Source organism: Notothenia rossii (genome assembly GCF_949606895.1).
Source record: "Notothenia rossii genome assembly, chromosome: 7".
In the NCBI taxonomy this organism is placed as follows: Eukaryota; Metazoa; Chordata; class Actinopteri; order Perciformes; family Nototheniidae; genus Notothenia; species Notothenia rossii.
This window is the reverse complement of record NC_136905.1, coordinates 70,208,362-70,230,396: the sequence shown is the minus strand read 5'-3', so window position 1 is coordinate 70,230,396 and position 22,035 is coordinate 70,208,362. Positions and strand designations below refer to the sequence as shown.

General features: G+C 41.0%; 2 protein-coding genes across 14 annotated transcripts in view; both read left to right on the top strand.

The window, feature by feature from the left end:
• Positions 1-3,148, top strand: part of eml1 (EMAP like 1) — a 49,644-nt gene extending 46,496 nt beyond the window's left edge. For all 11 annotated transcript variants that reach the window (XM_079694120.1, XM_079694117.1, XM_079694112.1 and 8 more), the window contains 4 exons: positions 281-368; positions 794-889; positions 983-1,113; positions 1,237-3,148. In XM_079694120.1, the coding sequence (XP_079550246.1) occupies positions 281-368; positions 794-889; positions 983-1,113; positions 1,237-1,362 (441 nt within the window). In that variant the 3' untranslated portion in view covers positions 1,363-3,148. The remainder of the gene's footprint in view (positions 1-280; positions 369-793; positions 890-982; positions 1,114-1,236) is intronic.
• A 570-nt stretch (positions 3,149-3,718) lies between these two features.
• evla (Enah/Vasp-like a) overlaps positions 3,719-22,035 on the top strand; it is a 35,352-nt gene continuing 17,035 nt past the window's right edge. The window contains exon 1 of one of the 3 annotated variants that reach the window (XM_079693811.1): positions 3,719-4,131. In XM_079693811.1, coding sequence (XP_079549937.1) covers positions 4,127-4,131 — 5 coding nt within the window. In that variant the 5' untranslated portion in view covers positions 3,719-4,126. Of the gene's footprint in view, positions 4,132-7,945; positions 8,209-12,549; positions 12,877-22,035 lie in introns of those variants that run through there. The other 2 variants (XM_079693810.1, XM_079693809.1) reach the window with 2 other exon arrangements.

Genomic DNA, 22,035 nt, shown 5'->3' with positions numbered 1-22,035 from the left:
TATATTTAGTTCCCCTCTTCATCCTCTATATTTGGATCTCCACTCTGTACACCCTGTCCTCACTGTGTGTTGATGCAGAAGCTGTAAAGACGTAAATTACAACATGAGTCACACAGTGCCGGGGTCTGAGTAATCATGTTGGCGTGCTATTACAAATCCTTTCCATATTTTAAGGACTATTTCTAGTGCTTGGAAAAACCATACTGCATCTACTCCAGGAATACTGGGGTGTCTCCAAAATTAAATGATCTAACTGCTTGGTTTCTGTCTCACATCTCAGGGTCACTCTAGTTTCATCACCCATCTGGACTGGTCAGTGGACTCCCAGTACCTAGTGTCAAACTCAGGGGATTATGAGATACTGTATTGTAAGTCTGATCACTATCATCCTCTTACAACCTTTGCTGTGTTGACGGGCTAAATGCACTTTATGTTACATATATTAATGTGAGCAAGGAAAAGTTCCTCCCAAATTCAAAATAGATATATGTTTATCTTACCTTAGCATTTATCAATCTAGATTTTTTTCATGTGTGAGTGTTTAGTTTTGGAGATATATGGCTTTTGACACCACAATTCTAATATATTCAAGAGAAGGCAGACATCTCTACAACCCAAATCTGGCACACTGCTTCCAACTCAAATAGCTTTTCAAGTAAAAGGAAAAATATGTATTATTGTTTAAGAAAGCTAACTGTTCCTTTCAGCGTTCTCTATAAAATAAAATATTCTTTAGTTAAAATAACAGTAGCTTTATTTACGCTAAAACATGTGTATGAATGTGCTTCCCCAGGGATCCCATCAGTGTGTAAGCAGGTGGTGAGTGTGGAGACCACCAGAGATATCGAGTGGATCACACACACCTGCACTCTGGGCTTCATGGTCTTTGGTAAGTGAAGGCTCCCTCCCACTCTTTAGGTTTTCTGTTTATTATTTGAATGTCCATGAATAAGACGTCTCCGCTGCCGCTTCTTCTCCTCAGGCTTGTGGCCCGACGGCTCTGACGGCACCGACATCAACGCTGTCTGCCGCTCCAGTGATAGAAGCCTCGTGGTTACCGGGGACGACTTTGGGAAGGTCCACCTGTTCTCTTACCCCTGTTCGCAGTTCAGGGTGAGATACTGTTCAACATATGCACCTCAGTAATGTCTTGAAGAAGATTAAGTGTTTCTACATTTAGATTAATAGTTTATGGAAAGACAAAGGGCAGCATTCATTCTTTGCATTTCTTTTCAGGCTCCCAGCCATGTTTATGGCGGCCACAGCAGTCATGTGACCAACGTGAACTTCCTGTACGACAACGGTTACCTGGTATCAACTGGTGGGAAGGACATGAGCGTGATGCAGTGGAGGATAGTCTGAGGGAGCCTGCAGAAACTACTGATACTGTTGGTCTCTGTCTGCTGCTGGGGCCTTAAACCCAGCTAAAGCAAACCGAACTGCACTAAACTGAACCAAACCAAACTTGACTTAACACGGAATACAAAAAAAAGGTTTGATCTGCCTGAACTGAATTGACAGAAGAGGAGCCCAATGTTTTCTTCCTGATCTGCTCTCAGATCCCAAATGACATGAACTGTTGCAAGTGTTATGTGCGGTTGCTTGAAATACAAATTCTTGAATATTTCACGATTTTCTCTACTCACACTACATGTAAAATACAAATCTTCCGTACTGTGGCCAACTCACCAATGACATAACAAATCAAGTGGATCAAATCCAACTAAACAGAACCAAAGGCTCTGAATTTCTGACTGCATCTGTATAGTTTGGGTTTCACTGTTCTTGTATTGTTCGTGACTCCTGCTGCAGAGAACGGACTGTTGACTGAATATCATCGCACTGGAGATCCAAGAGCATTGGAACAAAAACAAATTACGGAAAGGAGAAAATAGTGTTTTTCTAATAGTTAAACTTTCTTTTCTTTTTGTATTTAACAACTCAGGAAAGCTCTAGTTAAGCGGGACTCTTCCTTGTTATTAACATTGACATATCAGAACAAGCCCTTAACACATCCAAAAACAATGAAGAGAGATATCAACTGCGCTTAATATCTGATTTAATTGTCATTCATCTTTTTGTGTTACCTTATTATGTACTACCTTTACAGTCCAGGCAATTGTTGAATTTGGAAGACAAAATAATTTAAAAACAGCATGGTCCAGTTTTATTTGATGTTACCCGACATTTTAAACTATTATCCTATAAGGGAATGATAATCACAAATGAATTTGGATTCAGAGTTAGGATTTTAACCATTTGATACAACCTTTTCTGACCATGTTCAATGTTTGTGTGCTTCCACGTCTTAAAAAATACACCTTTCCTATTATTTATTTATCAAAGTCAAATCCTTCACTGCCAATTTCAGTTCCTTAAGTTTTTCCCTGCAATAAATCCCTGTTAAGTCCCATATTTGTAAATATACAGAGAGTTTTGAAACCGATACGAGCTAAATGATGGTGAATACACAGTATTTGAAAGTTTCAGATTTTTGGACTGCGTTTTGTGTCTTTCCTTTGCCTCGAGGTGAAAGAAAAATGAAAAGCAAGCATGTTTTTTTTCTTCTTCTATTGACGTGAAGCCTTTTCAACTCTGTACCCATCTGCATTTTACTGTAGCAGGATCAGTTTATGAAGGGGGGAGTATGAGACCATTACACTGTAACTGTTATCGTCTGATGTGCACCGTCAGTCACTGGCAAGATATTTAACTGAACTGAACCCTATTGAAGTTTTTTCTTTTTCTATAATGCACTGCTTCAGCCTGATAAACATACAGCAGGTCTATTTACCTGCAAAATAGGACAAGCAAAACACCATGTAGCACATTACCGGAGCTGTTCATGAACCAATGATGTCTTCTTTCATCCTTCCAACACAAAGCATCTAATGGGTAACAGCTAACCGACGTTATACACATGAATACACTTGATTTATTTGACAGGGCTTCAGCAGATATGAGGCATATTGGTGTTTTTTTGAAAGCCTGACGGTTGGCTGTCTGTAAACCTATTAAATCTAACTGCAGTGATATAAAGTCGCCACTCTACAGAGTGAATGTAACATGATTTGTCTTACCACTAAACACCTGGAGCTGCAGAGAAGCAATTAACATGTGTCTGAAAGTAAATGCAACATGAAATTCCTATGAGACTGTGTCTTGTACTTTCCACTGAATCACTGTTTTCATTATTTCAGTCTTTAAAAACGCTACGATCTGTTGTGGCTGAATATAATGCAATTTTATATGCTGCCGACATTTGTTTATAGAAATTGACCGTATGGTAAAAAGTAAATGTGGCATCTTATTACTGCAGAGAACAACACTAAATGTTATTATTTAATTATTGTTTGTATTTGTTTAAGGGACAGGTATGTAGCATAAACCAATGCCACAAATCATATTATTTATAGCCTATGCCACTTTAGAATGCCTGTGCCTATTTTAGCCTTTACAATAGATACAACTCAAAAACACATACAAGAGAGAGTACAACATCACAATAAGTACCAATATTAAAACACAGAACTCAACCAGAAAATACAGACTCAGACTCTGAATATTTTATTGACCATTAGGCCTACATTGAAATATAATGGAAAATTATCTTTGGCAATGGCCAATACAATTAAAATTGTAGTGGTTTGGTGGGCTGCACGTGCACGTCTTAGCCGCAGGTGGGCAGCATTGAGCCGGCGTGTCCCCCCCTCTCCCTTCTTCGCACGAAGCATTAGCATTTGTCCCCCAAATCTCTCTCCACCTCACCAAAACACTCCGAATGGGAAGAGACTATGGACTGAGGGAGGCGGCGGCTGACGACCACCTTTTACCGGCTTCTACCGAGAACGAGCCCCGGCAGAATATGGACTTAAGGAACGGCGGCGGCGCGTGGGGACAACAGAGACAACGGAACACAAAGCGCACGGGAGGAAACGCTCGTGTCCTCGCTTAGCGTTTCTGCATCATCGGTATTATCTCTACAGACGAACATAAAGGGACACAAAGTGGGAGCTGGCGGGCTGACGCAAAGCCTCGCGGGCTGTATAAAGTGAACAATAAGCGGACTGTTGGTTCTATTCACCGGCCTCCTCTGTGGCATCATCTCTGAATCAAAGACGAGAGAATGAGGTAAGAAGAAGCGCGGCACCATGCGCTCCGTCTGACGCGGCATGACAGATGCTCAGCGACGCTCAGCTTCCAGACTACAACCACATTTCTGCATTTATCTTCTAATAATATGTTAAGCTTATATGATAGTGAAGAAATAGTGAAGAAGTGCGTCATTTAGACATATTTTTGGCTCGTTTTTGTTCTTGTATTGTGTCCAATCCAGGGGCCCACCCAGCGGGCCTCAGCGTCATTTACCATTATATAAAAGGCAGTTAATGTAAATATATCAATTGTGCTGTTCACCCTTCTGTCAGCCCTCTTTTGTGACCACCGGACCCACCCAGTGAGGTCTATGCAGGTTTTATAGCCAGGCTAATGTTGTCATGGAAACGACAGCATCATGTTTTTCTGCACATACGGTGCACCTGGTGACTCCAAACGATGAATATGACCGATGCACCGCTCGGTGGCCGCAGCAGGGGGGCATATGATAAAGTGAGGTGGAGGATGGTGTTTATTCTGGTGGTTGCCAGGCAGTTTATAAGACCCCCCCTTGCAACCCCCTTCTCACTCACACACACACACACACACACACACACACACACACACACACACACACACACACACCTACATAAGCTCTACTCCATGACGGATCCACACATGCCCATCTCCAGCCTGTGGAAAATGTGTCTCATGTTTAAATCCTCATTGTATATCTATGCCTGTGTGGATGGTATTTTGAGCCTTTCCCTGCTTATGTTGGTATGCAGAATGCGCTGAAGGCCAAATCTTCTCCAGCACAGTCTCTGTATTTTTGTTCTATTTATGACACAGTCCTTTCATATTTCCCCTTTGCTATCCCTTTAGTTTGACTCCCCAGTTTCTCGGTAGCTGCAGCCTGCACCATTCTGTTTCATGGCTTCAGATTTACACTGAAAGCTCTCCTTAGACACGCTAGCTAAGCTACTGGTGTCTGTATGTGTGTGTGCGACTGTCTGGGTTGGATTGCTGCTCCCCTCAGAGACGAAAAGGAGACAGAGTGAGAGAAAGGGAATGCTGGAGAGGAAGCCACAGTCGAAGTATTCCTGATACTCCTAATTTACCTCTTTCCCTTAACCTCACACAACCCAAAGCCTGCTGATGAACAGTTTTGTTCTCAGACTGTAGCCATGTAAGATTCATATCTTCTAGTCCCGTTGGATGAAGATGTCGTTTCTTCTTTTCTGTTCTGCTAGCTTCCCATCCTGTGTGTCTGTTGTTGCCAGAGGCAGATCAGCTCTTTGACTCGAGCCCAAAAGGGAAGTATTACATCTCCACAAAGCAACAACAAGATGACCTGGCTTTTCTTGTTGAAGAATAAAGAAGACAAAGATTCAATTCAATGAGATACTTTGTTCAGCGTCACTGCTTCCATTGCTGCATTTATGTAAGGAATATCAACGTGCACGACCATGCACGTGAGATATTTTTAGTCCAATAACATTAGTGGTTTCATTATGTGATGCTCCTGCTCTGTTATCCTTGTCAGGCGGGCTGATGTCATTTGGTTGGTTGGATGTGTGTGTCTTTGTGTGAGAGGGAGGCTTGTGAGAGAAACATTGAAAGAGGGCAAAAACGCGAGGGCGTCTGTCCTGGACTATTAATGCAGGATGACTTCTGAGGCTGCATGTTGTGGTGACTCATCCTGGGAAAGGTAGAATGAGCGAGTGCAGCCAGTGGAAGGAAAAACGCTGAGTTATGCGTCTTACTGCAGGCTGCTGCTGCCCTCAGAGCTGATCTGAGAGCAGCTCCATGTGAGCCAGCGTCACCACATACAGCCACAACACACATACTCTCAGGAGCCTCACTGGCACAGGAAGAGCATTAGGCAGGGTAAATCAGAATTAAACTTGGCTGGGGATTTGTTACACATACTAATACCAATATGATACCTGCATTTCAGAACTAAAGGCTTTTCTTCTTCATCTTTTTCTCTTAGAATCATTTGTATTTAACAAAGGAAGCCAGAGATCCCAAATATGAACTGTGGATAACCAAACTTTGCACAAATAAAGTATTCTAAAGCTTGCTAAAAAACATAAGTCAGACACTTTTTAAACAACCAATATATAAACAAGATCCATCTCAGCAGATATTCAATGCTAGTTTTTGGCACTTGACATGTTGCAATATGTAAGGACACTCCAGTAGGTGTCAGCATTAACTGATCATTGAAATATATTGCATTTAACTATACAACAGCAGTCAGTCATATAACCACTTCATATATGGAGAGAATTCACAATTTGTATTTGCATAATTTTCTAGATCAGTCGTTCCCTAGAGGGTATCAAAATAAATCTGAGGAGCTGCTGGATTCGAGGTTTGGAATCCTTTGCAATATTATTTATCAATTTGTCAATTAGTCGATAGTTTTGTCTTTTGGGTAGTTAAGATAAAACGGAGGGAACAGTTTCAAGATTATCTCCATTAAATATTCTGAGCATTTCTTTTTAAGCAAATACCATGTGATTACACCACAACACATTATATAAATGCACACTATAATCTGGTCATTTTCTAGCATTTCCCCTGCTTCATACAAAAGCTTTGTGTTGTCAGAGATTTAACGATGGAAGGCATCATGTGTCCTTTGGCTTGCTGGAGTTCAAACCAAGATGACCCCAGCACACACAGGTAAAAGCATTTACAGCTCAGCGAGGCAGCTTCCTGCAGTTTAACCCCATTTTGACACTACTGTATGTTCGTTAGTCAGCAGGCAGCTCTCCCGTTTTCACTTCCATTATGCACAACTAGGGCTGCTCGATTATGGCAAAAATCATAATCTCGATTATTTGGGTCAATAATTGATATCACGATTATTAAAAAAGATTATCCATTTACTTTGAAAACATCCATTAATTGAAAAAAAATGTGTAACAGTATGTTTTTAACAGTTGATTACCCTAAACTTTAAGTATAATTCAACTGAAAAAAAAAAAAAAAAGTAAATAATCGTTTAATTTCGATTATGTCGTTTTCATAATCGTTGCAAGCCAAAATCGTAATTGCGATTAAAATACGATTAATTGAGCAGCCCTATGCACAACATTACATTACACATTTTTGCTAGCTATAGCTTCTGCGGCTTGACTCATCTTTGATGCCTGTTTCATACAAGCTCTGTTTTGGAAAAAGAAGAATATCTTGAATTTCTAGAATGTTTCAGAGTGTGTTGCATGTTTCTTACTTTGTTCTAAACGCACAGAGCCCTTTAACCTTTCACCGGGGCTACATTGCTCTTTCTTTGTTTCCCACACCTCACTGTGGCAACAAAGCTTAATAATCTAAGTTTGTTTCAGCCAGATGGACCAGACCACTGGGTTGGGAACAAATAAAAGGGAACCACAAATGTTCCACCAGATCAATGAATCCTTTATTGCTTGAACATAAAACTAATCATTACATCTGCTCCTGCTGTGTTCTTCATTTCTCAGCTGGAAAACTTGTGTCCTTTAATAACGCTGAATGAATGAAGTGGGTTTCCCTCTCTGTAGATAATTGATGATTAGGGGTTATGCACAGTTATTTAAAAATGTCCTTATACCGTAGAATCTATTTCAATCTGAATTGTAGACGCGGGCTGTGTAAGCACTCCTGTTTTCCTATATAGGCTAACATGTAATTTCCATCCAGTGGAAATGATTCCTTGGAGGTTGAAAGACGGCACTCCACAATCCTCCGATCGGAGAGAGGTGACTGGTCTGCTCTGATCACATGTTCCTCTCCCTCTCTTACATTCCCTTACTCTGTTGCAACACTCCTCATCTCTCTCTCTCTCTCCCTCCCTCCCACTCTCTCTGTGTCTCAGTCTTATGTCTGTTCTGTTTGCGTGGTGGAGGGTTTTTCTTTTGGGAAACATTTTCAGAGGATGTGAATGAAGAAGGGGAAAGGTTGAGTTTTGCTTCGGCGTCGGAAAGCATGTGTACGGCTCTCTCCTGTCAGACTGACACTTCCCCCTCTCCTCCATAATCTCCCTCTTTATACCTCCTTTCATCCTTTGCCTGAGGACTGGGCTGTCTTCTTCATCGTCATGTATTCCCTGGACGATTTTGGGTAAGCCAAAGCGACTCCTATCATTACCTCGTTCTCTATCTGTTCTTTAAGTTGTTCTGTAATGTGTGAGTAAAAGGGCAGTTTGCTTTTGATTGGCTGTAATGATGCTACTTCTCTCTCTTGTGTTTCTGTTTAAGCCTGGCTCATCTGTCAGACCACAGAATGCCGCTTTTTTGAACAGCACGTGTAGGATTGTTTGAAAGAAAAACCTGTTTGAAGGAGAACCTGTTTGTCTTTACGTCTCCAGCTCTACATGCTGTGTTAAATAATGCTACTGGCTTAAGTTGGAGAGGAACAACAAGGGAAACGGCAAGAGGAAAATCTCCTGTAGGAGTTGCCGACTTTCTCTCGCCTGTCTCCTTCTTTCCAGCCCTCTGTCTGTGTTTTCTCTGGAGCCAGCTGTTAGCAGAGGCGTCTGATTGGTTACCCTTTAGCAATATGTCATTGGTTCAGTGTTTTTCCTGGGAAGAAGGAACAAGTCCCTGGATGTCTGTCAGTGTTTGGGCTCAGCTGCTCTCTGCCGTCCACAGGATGGATCCCATCTGACTCGTTGTGTGAGAAAGACAAACAGGAAGAAAGGGATAGAGAGCGCTAATCTCAGAATGGCTGCATGAGTGGGACTATCAAAAGCCAGATGATGCAAGGATAGAGGGTTCTCTATATAATATGGCTTTGGCAGATTAAAACGTAGTGATTTGTTGGAGCTCAAATACAGATGTGGATCCAAGTGGGGCAGAGTAGATAACATCAGAGGTTTAGGCTCCATCGCTTGCACTCTAGTAATCTACTGTATAGTACAGCAGATCTCTCCCACAGTATGTTCATTATTTACGAGGCACTGCTCATTCTGACATTCAGATTATAATACTGCACAAAGAAAGACACTTGGAGCATATATTACAGCTTCTCTGCTCACGTTACTTCAGGGAACGTGGTCTTAAGGGTATCACCTTACCCTTAACGACTACACCTGTAACGTATTTTGTGGTGTTGTGACCTTATTATCCCCAAAGTGCTCAACAACTTTCAAGCCAAGAGACATTTGTAGTTTAAATGAAGGGAACATTTGGATGCGCTTTAATGGTCATGCTTGTAACATGCATCAGCGCCATAAATAGATGTTGTATCCAGTTTGAAATCACATTATTATGATACACTATTTAGATCTTGGTCATTTTATCAATATATTTTAAACGGTCATCAGACACGAAAGTTATCAGAGGAACAAGCTTGAAGTGAAGCTGTTTTATTCAGTCATTTTAAAAAACTTATTTTAAACAAACTCCCTTAATGCGACGTGTCTTTACAGCACCACTAATGTATATTTTATTATTGTTTGGATTAAGAGACCCCTAGTGGCAGAATAGGATATTGTGTGCGTTTTAATTTGCTAATATAGGGTTTCTGAAACTAACTAAACTCTCTACATAACACATCTAACCATTGTTCCTCTCTGTTAGTCTGTCGGTTACTTCTGTTCTTGCGCTCTCATCTTCATGGTATTTCAGCCAACAAATCAAAGCACGTCATAACAGAACATTAGTTGATAACGGAGGATACGAATAAAAGTATACAAGTCTGTAATTCTACACGAAAGAATTGTAACAGAAATGTATAGACTTCCATTCCTTCTGTCAGCTCAAAGCGCCTGTGTATCCTATCGAGGCTTCTCCTCCAAAAGGAAGTGGTGTTTCCCTTTAAGGATCAGGATTAGTGACGGGACTGAAGAGCGCTGAGGAAGGTGGAGGAGAATGGGGTGGGGGAGGGGTGTGCACAGAAGTGGGGGTTGCTATCCATATTGTACTGTATGTGTCCATGACAATTAGCCTGAGGGTCTATTGGCTTCCACAGAGATAGATAATGAATAAGTGATGTCTTTATGGAGGTCAACATGCTGATATCTCTCCAGGAGGCTGCTGATATGATACCGCCAAACCATCATGATTTATAATCGAGGCTCATGCGATAAATATTGATTCTGCTTATCGATATAAACCAATTGTGTGATGCATTGTAGCTTTGACTGTACTAGGTCACTGTATAAACCTTTAGTGGCTGAGCCGTCATCTCCACATTGCTTATTATAATAAATCATTCTTAACCCCTCAAGTTTTATATTTTGGGAGCACAATGGGGAAAGAACCCCCAAAAAATCCTTTGTTCACGACTTTTCATTTCTCAGAACCGTATCATTTTATCCAATGAAAGTGTGCAGGTTTTTTCCCCGTCACAGTCACTTTATGATCTGACACATTCTAGAGATCATGTGCTTCGTAGTAAGTGGTACCTCAAAATAATGTTATTGGCATCCAGAATATAATATCAATATTGAAGACCTAAGGTGATATAATTACCCTAATATATAGCTTTTTGTATGACTGATACGTACAAATAAACAAACGCAATCAGAACCCTTGAACAGAAAAACTCAATTGAAGGGCAATGTAAGGAAAAGATATGAAAATAGGTTCGTAAAATACTTTATTTAGATCGATTTGCAGTAGTGTTGTAGTTTGTGTATGTTTTATTTTCGTACAAAAACCCATCAAAAACAGAAAGTAGAAAGTTTGAGCTTACTTTGGCATCGAGGAGCATTTCTCAAGAATTCCTCAGGAACTGTCTGAGAAAACAAAACATGTGTGAGAGAGGTTTGGTTACTTCTAAGACACACTATCTGCACACTATTTGAATTTTCATTTATAATTACAATTTTAGGACCCATGTCTACAATCAATATACTTCTTCCTGTGACCTTAATTGTTGTTAAATAATTGAAGTTTAGAGTGTACTCCTTCTAACAGAGTATAGATCATTAGACATCTAACCACATCCCTTCTAAGTGTCATCCCGGGTCTGTCCTGGGATAATGACATGTTTGATGCTCAGTGTGATCACTTCCCTGCAGCAGATTAGTAATTGCTTGTTATCATTTTTGAAACGTTAGTGAGCAGGCAGGGTCCTCTCCTCAGGGCCCAACAGAGACAGTGTGTCACAGATCAAGCTTGTTATCATTTCCCCGGCCTGCCACACAAGTGTCCTGAAGTCACGCTGAACACTGAGTGCCACAGACGAGCCAATGGTAACTCATCTTTGCACAGACGTAACTAAAAGCTTTGAAAAAACAAATCCCTGTTGACTGACTGCTCATCAGCCAATCACGGTTGACTGTGACCCTCATTTAACCAATGACAAGTGGCTGTCACGCCCCATGGCGGTTTGACTGTGTCGTTTTGTCTGCTGTCAGTCCTGTGTGTGTATATGTGTGTGAGAGGGAGAGAATTAATCTGCGTCTGAGTGTTTTGCTCTTGATGCTCACAATGACAATGCTCACCATCTAAGTTAAGGGTGTTATCATGCAAAATGTGTCCAACTACTACTAAACACAAAGAACCGCTGAGGCTGATGGGAATCACATTAGACAAAGTCAGGGGGGACATGAGTGTTTATACCAAATTAGATGGCAATACATCTGAGAGTTTGCAAAACATTTCACTTAAAGCCAAACATTTGAACCTCATGCTGGCGCTACAGAGGAACAGGATCATCAAATTCAACAGCATTCTCGTCTGAACCAGATTCATTTCATGGCATCATTTCATCTATTCAATAGCTGATGAGATATTTTAGTCTGGACTAAATTGGTAGGCCGACCAACCAAAGAGCTATGGTGCTAGCATACCTAAAAATAAACTTGAGTGTCCAGCTTTCTTTTTTAATTCATCTGGACACATTCCCTCTAGCCAACGATAAAACTGATGACTTGGTAAATGTCTCTTCTGTATGTCAATTTGTGATCGAGTGTTAGAGCTCGTTAATTACTCAGTGGCTGTTAATGGACCTTCAACACACACTCATCTTCCAGTTGGTGTGTGTTGAGCATGTTGGTGTGTACTCACCCGCTGCATGTGTCCTCTGAGGCAAAGGACACCCCAATCAATAGGAGCCGGCCTCAGTATGGACCGCTGGGTGTAAATACAGGCTGGACTTAATACCGTGTGGCTATGGCAACAGCAGGCAAGGGGGGGCGGTGGGTACCCGCACTTAACCCCAACAACACCCCCCCCCCCAAGAAAAAAACCCACTCACTAACATTAGTGTGTGGGGAATGGGGGGTAGAAGCTGGTTGAGACGGAAATGAGGTAATCTCCCCAGGGTTAACAATAGCACACACACACACACACACACACACACACACACACACACACACACACACACACACACACACACACACACACACACACTCTCATCTGTCAGACAACAGGCTGGTCAATGACTTCATCTCTGCCAGTCTGTCCGTCAGTCATCTCTTTGTTGCTGGAGAGATCCTAATAGCAAACGCAGCAATACAGTAATTGAGATCTTAGGGACATTTTTTAATCTTTTTTCAAATGGATGTTTTTGTTCATTGTGCCGCTGCCACTGCTGTTTGTAGTTCATCTGGAATCAGGCTCTCTGCAGGAGGATTAAACTGCTTTTAAGGAGTGGTGTTTATGAGGTGATGGAGCAGCACAAGAGGGACTCATAAACGTGTTGTAGACGGATCGCTGCGGTTGCTGTTGTTGTTCTCCTGTTTACCAAAATGGACATACAACGGGTCCAAGTGCTTCGTTTCTGCCTCCCTCAGAGTGTCAGTGACTCAGGGTTGTTTTACAGCCACATCGCTGCCAGGTTTGTACGAACGCTTGTGTGTCAGTGTGTATGGATGTGGTCATTTCCACTTCCAGTATATGTCAGCAATGACTGATGGAAGATAAATGTCAAAGGAAGGAAGTCAACTGAAAGAAACAAGGAGAGAAAATGTGGAGAACTTTAATTAACAATATGTGAACCCATTCGATATTTTGGTTAATGAGGTGCAATCGCTGTGGGCACAGAAAGTGTGTTGTTGTTCCAGCAGTATGGATATTTCCCTGTATTTTAATCAAAGCCAAAATACTAATCTGTCAAATTAATCTGGCTGCAACAAACTGTCGCTTGGACGCAGAATTGAGGTTGTTTTGGATTAGTTATTGTGTGCGTGGATAACTATATTTGGCACAAAAGTGCGAAAAGCAACTCTTTGCATAAGAATTAAGTGTTGAAAGTTGTGACTCTGATCTGTTTTGATGATCCTCTTTGTGTCGTTTCTTCCTCCCGCCTGGTTGCATCCTTTCAGTGAAAGCCAGAGTGATGCAACCCTCTGTGTGAACACCGAGCAGCTTCTTTATTCTAAACACTCGGCAGCCTCTCATGGAGCATCTCTGAATAGCAGGGCTCTGTAAGCGCTCCATACATGTTTAATTCACACGAGTATTGAAGACATCATGGCTTCTGGCTAAAGTGGCAGTCTTTCGGGCCAGTGCACTCCTCTTCCTCTCTGTGTTCTGCTGGCACGAGGGATGATATGGAGAGGAGATGGAGAGAGGGGAGGGAGGTTTGGTGGTTGCTCCTGTCCCAAATGAGAAATAGAGGATCAAAGAGCCCGGTTGGCTGTCTTGTTATCACAAGGGAGAGGAAGAAGGGGATTTAAAAATAAAGGACAATGAGGTTTTATGTACACTATGTGCAGCTGCTGCTTCAAACTGACCTTACTATGTGGGACACCAGCACATTAAACCTGAGAGGAGCAGCTTCATCATTCAAACCATATATACATTTCACTTTTTAGTTTTATTTCACAGTCATTCAAATCATTGATAGTTGGAAGACATGTATTCAGCACCGAGGACTTTAATGTGCTGAACAGTATATCAATAGACTGTCAGTGTGGATAGGGAAAAGAAAAAAAAAATCTCAGGAAGACAAATTGACAGATCTGAAGACATTTTGGAGAAGCAATAATATGTATCATGAGATTATTTAATTTGTCTATCGTCAGATATTTTGACATTGTGTTTATTCTTTCAAACACTATATTACAGCCGCCAAGGGTTTGATTTGTTTGTCAACTGGATTATAGAAAAAAAAGTACTAGTTCAATATCCATGGTAATTTAATTAAATAGAATATGTACTATAACAACACATGTAGTGATATAGGCTGTTATACATATCCCCTAAGCCGGAGTGAACAGAAGCTGCGATAATACAAATACAATATGGAGAAACCAAAGGACAATATGAAGTGATTGTTCACTAAATGAAGTATTCTGTGTTAGTATTCAGCGTAGTGAAAGCTCACCATTCTTTCAGGTATTGTCCAGTACACCTGTAATCATGTATTTCCTTTTATTGTAAAACATGTGAATCACACAGACAAAGACATACAGAATATAGGTCAAAATGCAAATGTTCCGCCACTCCGTTGTGTGCGAATAAAAAGTAGCAGCGTGACAAACTGACACAGAATGATGAGATTGAGCTTTCTGCACACAAGTGGGACATTTAGCTAAGAACATAAGCACATTAATGCCGCTGCATTAATACCATTAAAATGGCAGTTCTTTCTCTCTCTCTCTCTCTCTCTCTCTCTCTCTCTCTCTCTCTCTCTCTCTCTCTCTCTCTCTCTCTCTCTCTCTCTCTCTCTCTCTCTCTCTCTCTCTCTCTCTGGCCTTCTGCAGTATTACACAGTACTTTGTGTATCATCGAGGCAGGGGTTACACAAACATACTACGGCTTAGTATAGTTCTCACAATCTGGACAACATGATGGGTCAGGGATTTTGGCGCTCGGGTGACTTTGCATAGATACAGCCTTATTGTTGGTGAAACTGTGATGCATTAGTGGAAGAGATATATTTATGCCTTTTTAAAGCTTAGTTTTTAAGTATTTTATCCTCACTTTTGTAGTCCTTAGTATAAAGTAGTAAACATGGAATTAGGCTCTGATTGTAGTTCAGTTTACAATACAATCATTTTGTTTTTTAAGGATGACTTTAATGTTGAGTTTTTGCATTTTCTCTAAAATATTTAAAACAAAACTCACAAAAAAAGATATATAAAATGTACTTTTTCAGTTTCTTGCAGATAACAGGAAGGACAATCCTTCCATACCACTCATTAGCCAGTAAGCTTAACTTAGATCTTTGCATCACTCACAATGACTATGCTCACACGCTGATGATTAACAGGTTTAATTTGAACCAGATGATGGCGCTGAAGAAAACGTTAAGGATTACCAAAGTTATAATGTTAATGTCTGAAATATATGTATATGTATATATCAGGCTACTATGTTCCATATACTATAATTGAGCTGTGTTACATCCCTTGCTGCAACTTTACTGCTCTTCTTGAGATATGACATCTTTCAAGTTTCTCGCTGTTTCCTCAAAACAAGAAACCTAGCTCAGTTTACTTACAAATGACTCTGTTTCTAAGCAGTGAGGTTGGCTTGTTCTGCTTTTAGAGCCCGGGCTTTCTTCCCTCCGTGCTCCTGTGAACAGTACTTTCCCCATGGAGCAGATTATAGGTCTTGCACGAGAGTTAAGTCTGCGTTAATTTAGATTTAAGACTGCAAGGTAATGATCATCCTGCCAGGCTCTGTCTCTAATCCAGGCAGACTGAAAGACCTCTTCTCTCTGTCAGCTGGACCCCAGCACACATCCAGACACACACAGGCATCCATACTGTAAATGTATATACCCCCACAGTCTACACTATACACAGGGGGTGGCTTTGCCCTCCCCCAAAATACCCGGTGAACCCCAGAGGCTTTAATCCTTACGGTGATGGAATAATAACAACTAACCAAATCTTCTATACACAATAATTAATCTTTCCTGTGTGTGTGGGGGGGGCTTGTATTGCTATCTTTATGAGGACCAAATTAAACATTTAACCTTTCTAGTGAGGACATGTGTGCATTGTGTAACAACTTGGTCTGGTAGAATGACATTATTTTCCATATATAGCATAATACAAATATTTAAACATACTTCACATTGAAAATAGAATGCTCGAAAAAGCACCTAAAAAAATACATAAAAGCAATTTGTTTATTATTGTATATATATTGTATGTTTAGCTTCAAATAAACTGAATGTCTGATCTGAATATAAGAGATCTATGCACTATTAAGTTTACAGTTGACTGTGAATCACCTTCGGTATACAGTTGAGGGCATAGTGGACTCCCCTCTTTTGTATATAATCTTCTCTTGTATGATTGCAACTTAGAAAATAACTACATTATTTTTAAGGTTCGGACTTGGTTTTTAGAATAGGGTTAGAACTAGGATCAGGTTAGGTATGTGTATTTATTTGTGATTGTTGGGGTAGTGAATATCTTATGTCAATGAGGTATAATAAGATAACATGTGTGGGGAAGTTTCTGTTACCCTAAGCTGGCCCTTCACTAAAAATATCCTCACTTTTATTTTGGGTGTACGCACAGTATGGGTACCATAATATACTGTGTGTGGGTGTATAATTATGTATTTCTCTTCCTGTTTGAGAAGGATTGGCAAGAAATCATAGAGTCCTCAGTCTTAACAACATAACAGCTATGAATGTCAAGTCTGTTTGTGCTTTACATTTCACAATATTCTGTCTGTACATCCCGCTTATGTCCAGGTCAAACACAAACTGGATAGATAATGCTCAATTTGGAGTCTCCCCACTACCCCAGACAGCCAGATCTCAGATTTTTTTCAGCATATTACTCTGTTGAAACCATAGAGAGGTGAAGTCCCTCCCTTTCCGGGGGAGCTCCATGGGACCTTATTTCGGAAAAAATATGTATTGAAGTCAATGGGGAGAGAAGGGTTTTGATCCCGTTTGAATTGTGCCACGAATTACACATATGATGTTTGTCAATTTAAAAATGATTTTGCAAGACAAAAAAATTCAAATGTGTCGTAAAACTGTGAAGTAACACGTTTTTTTGTGTGAAACGCGTTCAATGAACTACGTCTCCTGTCTTCCACCACACACCAAGACGGCCGTCACGTTGGCACATTTCAATTCTTTCTTTCAGAATGAGGCGAAAAGTATTAAACGGGGTGAAAATCAGGCATGACTATCTGGGCATGTTGAGAGCTGTAAATACACAAAAGTGGAGTTAGTCGGTTCCGTAAGAGCCAGCTTGCTGGACCAGAATTCTGGGATTTGTAGTCTTTCTAGTTGCGTGTTTTACATAGTCTTGTATTTCAACAGTTTTACGACAAACTGACTTTTTTGACATGGAAATTATTTTTTAAGATTGACAAACATCATATGTGTAATTCGTGGCACAATTCAAACGGGCATAAGATAAGTCCGATATTTAAATGAAGAATACTCCACCAGGCACCAACACAACAAACACGTCCGAGTTTAAGTTGTGTTCCCCGGATCAGCCTCGCAGCTGAGCCCCTGTAGCATCCTGGAGCTAACAGAGCTAACGCAGAGACCTGTCACTCAAAGTGACCACGTCCTAATTTATGCAAAAACGTTAAGACCTAATATAACTAAAAGGGGTGCGTTAAAAAAAAAAATGCACTCCCTAATCCATTGTCATGAAGGTGGAATCTTACTATATCCAGAATAATTTGTATTGCATCCAGTAGTAGAAACATGTTTATTTCTGCTGTAAAGTTGGGCATTTTAACATGGGGGTCTATGGAATTGCTCCTTTCTGCAGCCATCCCCTATCGACGGCCAGTAGATGAACTGCAGTTTGTGGCACTTCCTTATGGGCTTCCCGGCTCTGCCCCAGAGTTTGCTGCTTGGTTGAGACACACCGTACCTAAGGAGGCCATTATTTACTTACCAAACCTCAGATTGAGTTATAAACCCTCCCTGACACTGACAGCATGTCTCTATTATCTACAGGACCAACCAGGGATGCATACTCGTGTGTAATTATCACTGCTGCTGCACAGGAAGCCTCTCTGGGTGCTTTCCTCTCTCTCAGCTGGCTTTTATTATACATGAGGTTATGATGTTTTTTTTAAGCGTGTTAATTAGCATGATATTAGTTGATTAATTGGATATGTGACGTTGTTACCAGCTGTGCAGATTGACTGCTGTACCTCTAAGATGCATACATAATCAGGGTTATCTGTCTTTTCTTTGTCAGTACATCTGATGTGACTGTTGAGAGGTTAATTAGGATGTCTGTTTGTGTCTATCATCTATCAGGTCCGCCTTTTTAGACATGAAAGGCACAGAACTGGTGCTGGTTACATGGTCAATGCCAGGACTCTCTGGTTCCCCTTATTTTAAACATGGTCTGTTTAGGTGGTGCCCTTAAAGGCAAATTATTTTAAGCAAAAAGATTGGTTCTGGTGTATTGTTATTTAATTGTGAGGGTTTTTAAATGTGTCTTTTCTTAAGAGCATCTATTTTGTTGGGATTGTGAATTAAACAGTGTGGCCTTGGACTGGCCTCTAGGTGGGTGTTCGTTGTATAATGTAGCAGATGTGTCAGGAAATTGGACATTCTCCAACTCAATCAAAAAGTACTTACGGAAATCTAACAACAACTATGTGCTGCTTTTGTAGTAACAGGTGCAAATAGGAAGTTCATTCAAAGGTTATATATTTATCAAAATGATCACTTAGCAGTGCATAAATTGCGAGGCATCCTGGCTTGCGGTTTACATTTTCAGGCCCTAAAGTCCACAGTGTGAGTCAATTCAGTGCAGTCAAGGTTTTCCGATTTTCTCTCATTCCTCTTCTGTCACAGTGATAAATTCAATTGCCCCAAAAAAATACTATTACAAATAATACCGAAATGTCAATCAGTAATTGATTAGATCAGTAATTTATCTTTGGTAAAGTAGTTTACTAGGTTTGAGTGGAGCTGCCTCATGAGTCATGACCAAACACAAGAGCTAAGCTACGCTAACTGCGCCCCCGTGAAAAGCTTTGTCATACATTACAAATACACCTCGTTTGTATCAGTGGTTAAACACTGACAGACCTTTGGATGACAGCTAACTTCTCTACATCTTAGATAACCATTGATAGGGCCTTGACATTTCACTTTTTATCTCGAAAACTAGCCTTAACTTCTGTGATGTGCCGGTCGTGCGTGGCCGTGTCAGTGTCTCATGGTCTGTTCGGGTCTGTTCCGGTGCCTTCCTCTGCGAACCAGCATAATGAAACAATTAGCTTAGCAACAAAAGCTAATTGCGACGATAACAGAATCTCTGCCCTCGGGTGCTGCACAGAGAGAACGCCACAAACCGCCTGACACATTCTCAGTGTGCCAAGGAAACACTTACCCAGCTTAAATACATCCAGTGATCTCATAATGAAGCCGACAGAAACATGAAACTACTGTTCCACTCCAACCATGCTGTGAACAGGTTGATGCATCATCACTTCTCTCAGCGCTGAGACGTCTGCTAATGGACTGAATACACACAGCCCTGACACTGTGTGTGTGTGTGTGTGTGTGTGTGTGTGTGTGTGTGTGTAGGATTTGTGTGGAGAAGGGCGGGGCAGGGAGGGCACATATGTCTAACCATGTGTGCAGGGAAGTGCTTTGCTTGATTCAAAAGCCTGGGAATGTGGCCTCCTTTTCACCATTGGCCTATGAGGCTTATTTGACATGAGGAAGCGCTCAGTGTGGCTGAATCCTTCATATCCTCTCTGCTCTGTCTTCTTCTCTGACGTCTATTCATCTCCCTTTCTCTCTCTCTGTACTGCTGGCCCTTTTTTCTTCTCTCAACCCTCTCAGGCTGCCTTTTTGAGATGAATAATATTCAGCCTCCCTCCGCTGAGAAATCTGCTTAGTCCAGCAAAAACAAGGTGAAATACTCAGACGGGAGCTGTTAGCCAAATCAAGTCGAGCTGAAATTTGAGAACCAGACTTCCAAGTGCATGCGTTTTCTTTTCACCAATACAGATATATTGTCACTTTATTTGCTATCACTTGCAACACCAAACAACTATTCTCCCAGTAGCCAGTCACATACAGTATTTATTTTCTTATTCATGAGCTGGTCGTGGGGAAGTGCTTATGCATTTTTAAAGAGGAAGTCTATAGAACGCACAAGAGGGAAAATACCATCAGGCTCTAACCCTTAGACTCGTCCTGACGAGGATCAGCTGCAGTTCATGGAGGCTCATTGAAACTGCTTTGTGCTGATATAACAAAAATGTTTATATTAACAAAGGTTCCATGAATACTTACGTAATGTAGTGATTTTCACACAGAGAAATATGAGCTGACTCTGCAGTTTGCCTCAACTCTCTGGAGCATTTTGGCATCTTTTAGCTCATTCTAGTTTATAGTTCAGGCCGCAACTTAATAATGTTATTGAAGGCAGCTTTTCATTGAGGTGAGTGCTCTGGTTGTTAGTGGAATGGAGCCATTGTTAATGTTATTTCTTACTCCTGTGCTTTTCCTTCTGTGACTATTCAGTATCTGTGAAAAAGGGTCTAATGCAGGCTTAAAACATAATTACAAAACAAGGAGGACTTTGTGTATCATCTCCCCCCAAGGCTTATTAAGTTCATCTCTGAAAAGGGTTTCTTTTTTCTGATTCAAATATTCTAAAATAACGTTATCTTGTTCTTTAGTTTGACCTTCAGTTCTTCAGTGAGTTCCTGCTCTGGACATCGGTTTGATTCATCACATTATTTTAATGTCACTGATTGTGATTTTCCGCAATAGCTGACCTTTGTCAGATGACATATCGCCTGATATCCCTTCATCACAAACACATAGTCACTTTGTTTTCTTTGCCTCATATTTGTACTCAGTCACCCTTTTTTTTCCAGCTGAAATACGTCACGTATCAAGTGTTTGTGCAAAATGGCCTCTGGATTTTTGTCTTGTTTTGTTTGTAGAAGCAGCTGTGATGTTTAGCAGCTATCATGTGCCCTATTGTGCGTTGTCTACTCTTTGTCATGTGACCGACAGAGAGCCCGCCGCCCTCAGTAACTCTATCCAACACGGAGGCATTGAGCACACTGTCAGTTCCTCATTCCATGATGTGTTGATTGAGCAACGTACTGAATGTAAAGGAGGAGTAGAGCGGACGCCCGCTTTATTTCGGACTGCTTGAAGAGAAGTGAAACCGTCGGCTTGGAGCTGGAGGCCCTCCATCCCTCTGGCCCAAACTGCTCCAGAAATAGGGCCTGTTTTTGTAAGAAGATCTATCCCAGTGATGCAGCCACCTCCTCCTCCCTCCCTGACTTCTCCCAGTGAGCCTCGGCCGGGTCTCTGAAGTGGAGAGAAGTGTCAGTTATGTGATTAGAGAGTGTGTTAAACTTATTTTGAGATGTAGGAAACATGATGTCTGTAGTTAACCTCCATGGTTTTACATTCATACTGAATTAAATGTTGAGGCCTTGAACTTCTCAGATTGATATATCCTGCAGCCTGGCTTATCAATGATGGAATGTATTGTTATTTTCCACAGGAAATGATAATAGTTTGGTTTTCTTAATCTTGATAAATGAGCAGCATTATGACATTTGCATGTTTGGCTAAGGATGAATCTTAGGGCGGACAAACTGGATTTGAGATTTTATCCAGAGTGAATTGTGGAGAATGTTGTGCCATTCAACCTTTCATTCACATCTGCTTATGTAAGAGACAAATGTGTTTCCTGTTTGATTTTGAAGTTCCTGTTTGTCCGATTGATTGAGGATATTTATTGTGTAACCATTTTCCAGCCATCGGCATCTAGACTCACCGTCAGTTTTCTGTCTTACTGCGTTAAACAGTCTACAAAATGTCTCCGTGCTCAAATCATTGTAATGAATAAATGGTGTTGTGATAGCTCTGATATGATATTGCTGCCGGTTAACTCGACAACAGTTGTGCAGTGGGGAATGACGGAGAGTTGACAGAGGGGAGGGCGGTTATAATGTGGAAGTTGATGCTGAAATCCATCTGTCAAGTGAACATTAAAGGCTTCTCCCAGAGGGATGACAAGTTGTTGCTGTGCAGTTTATTCTAAGCCTCTTTGAA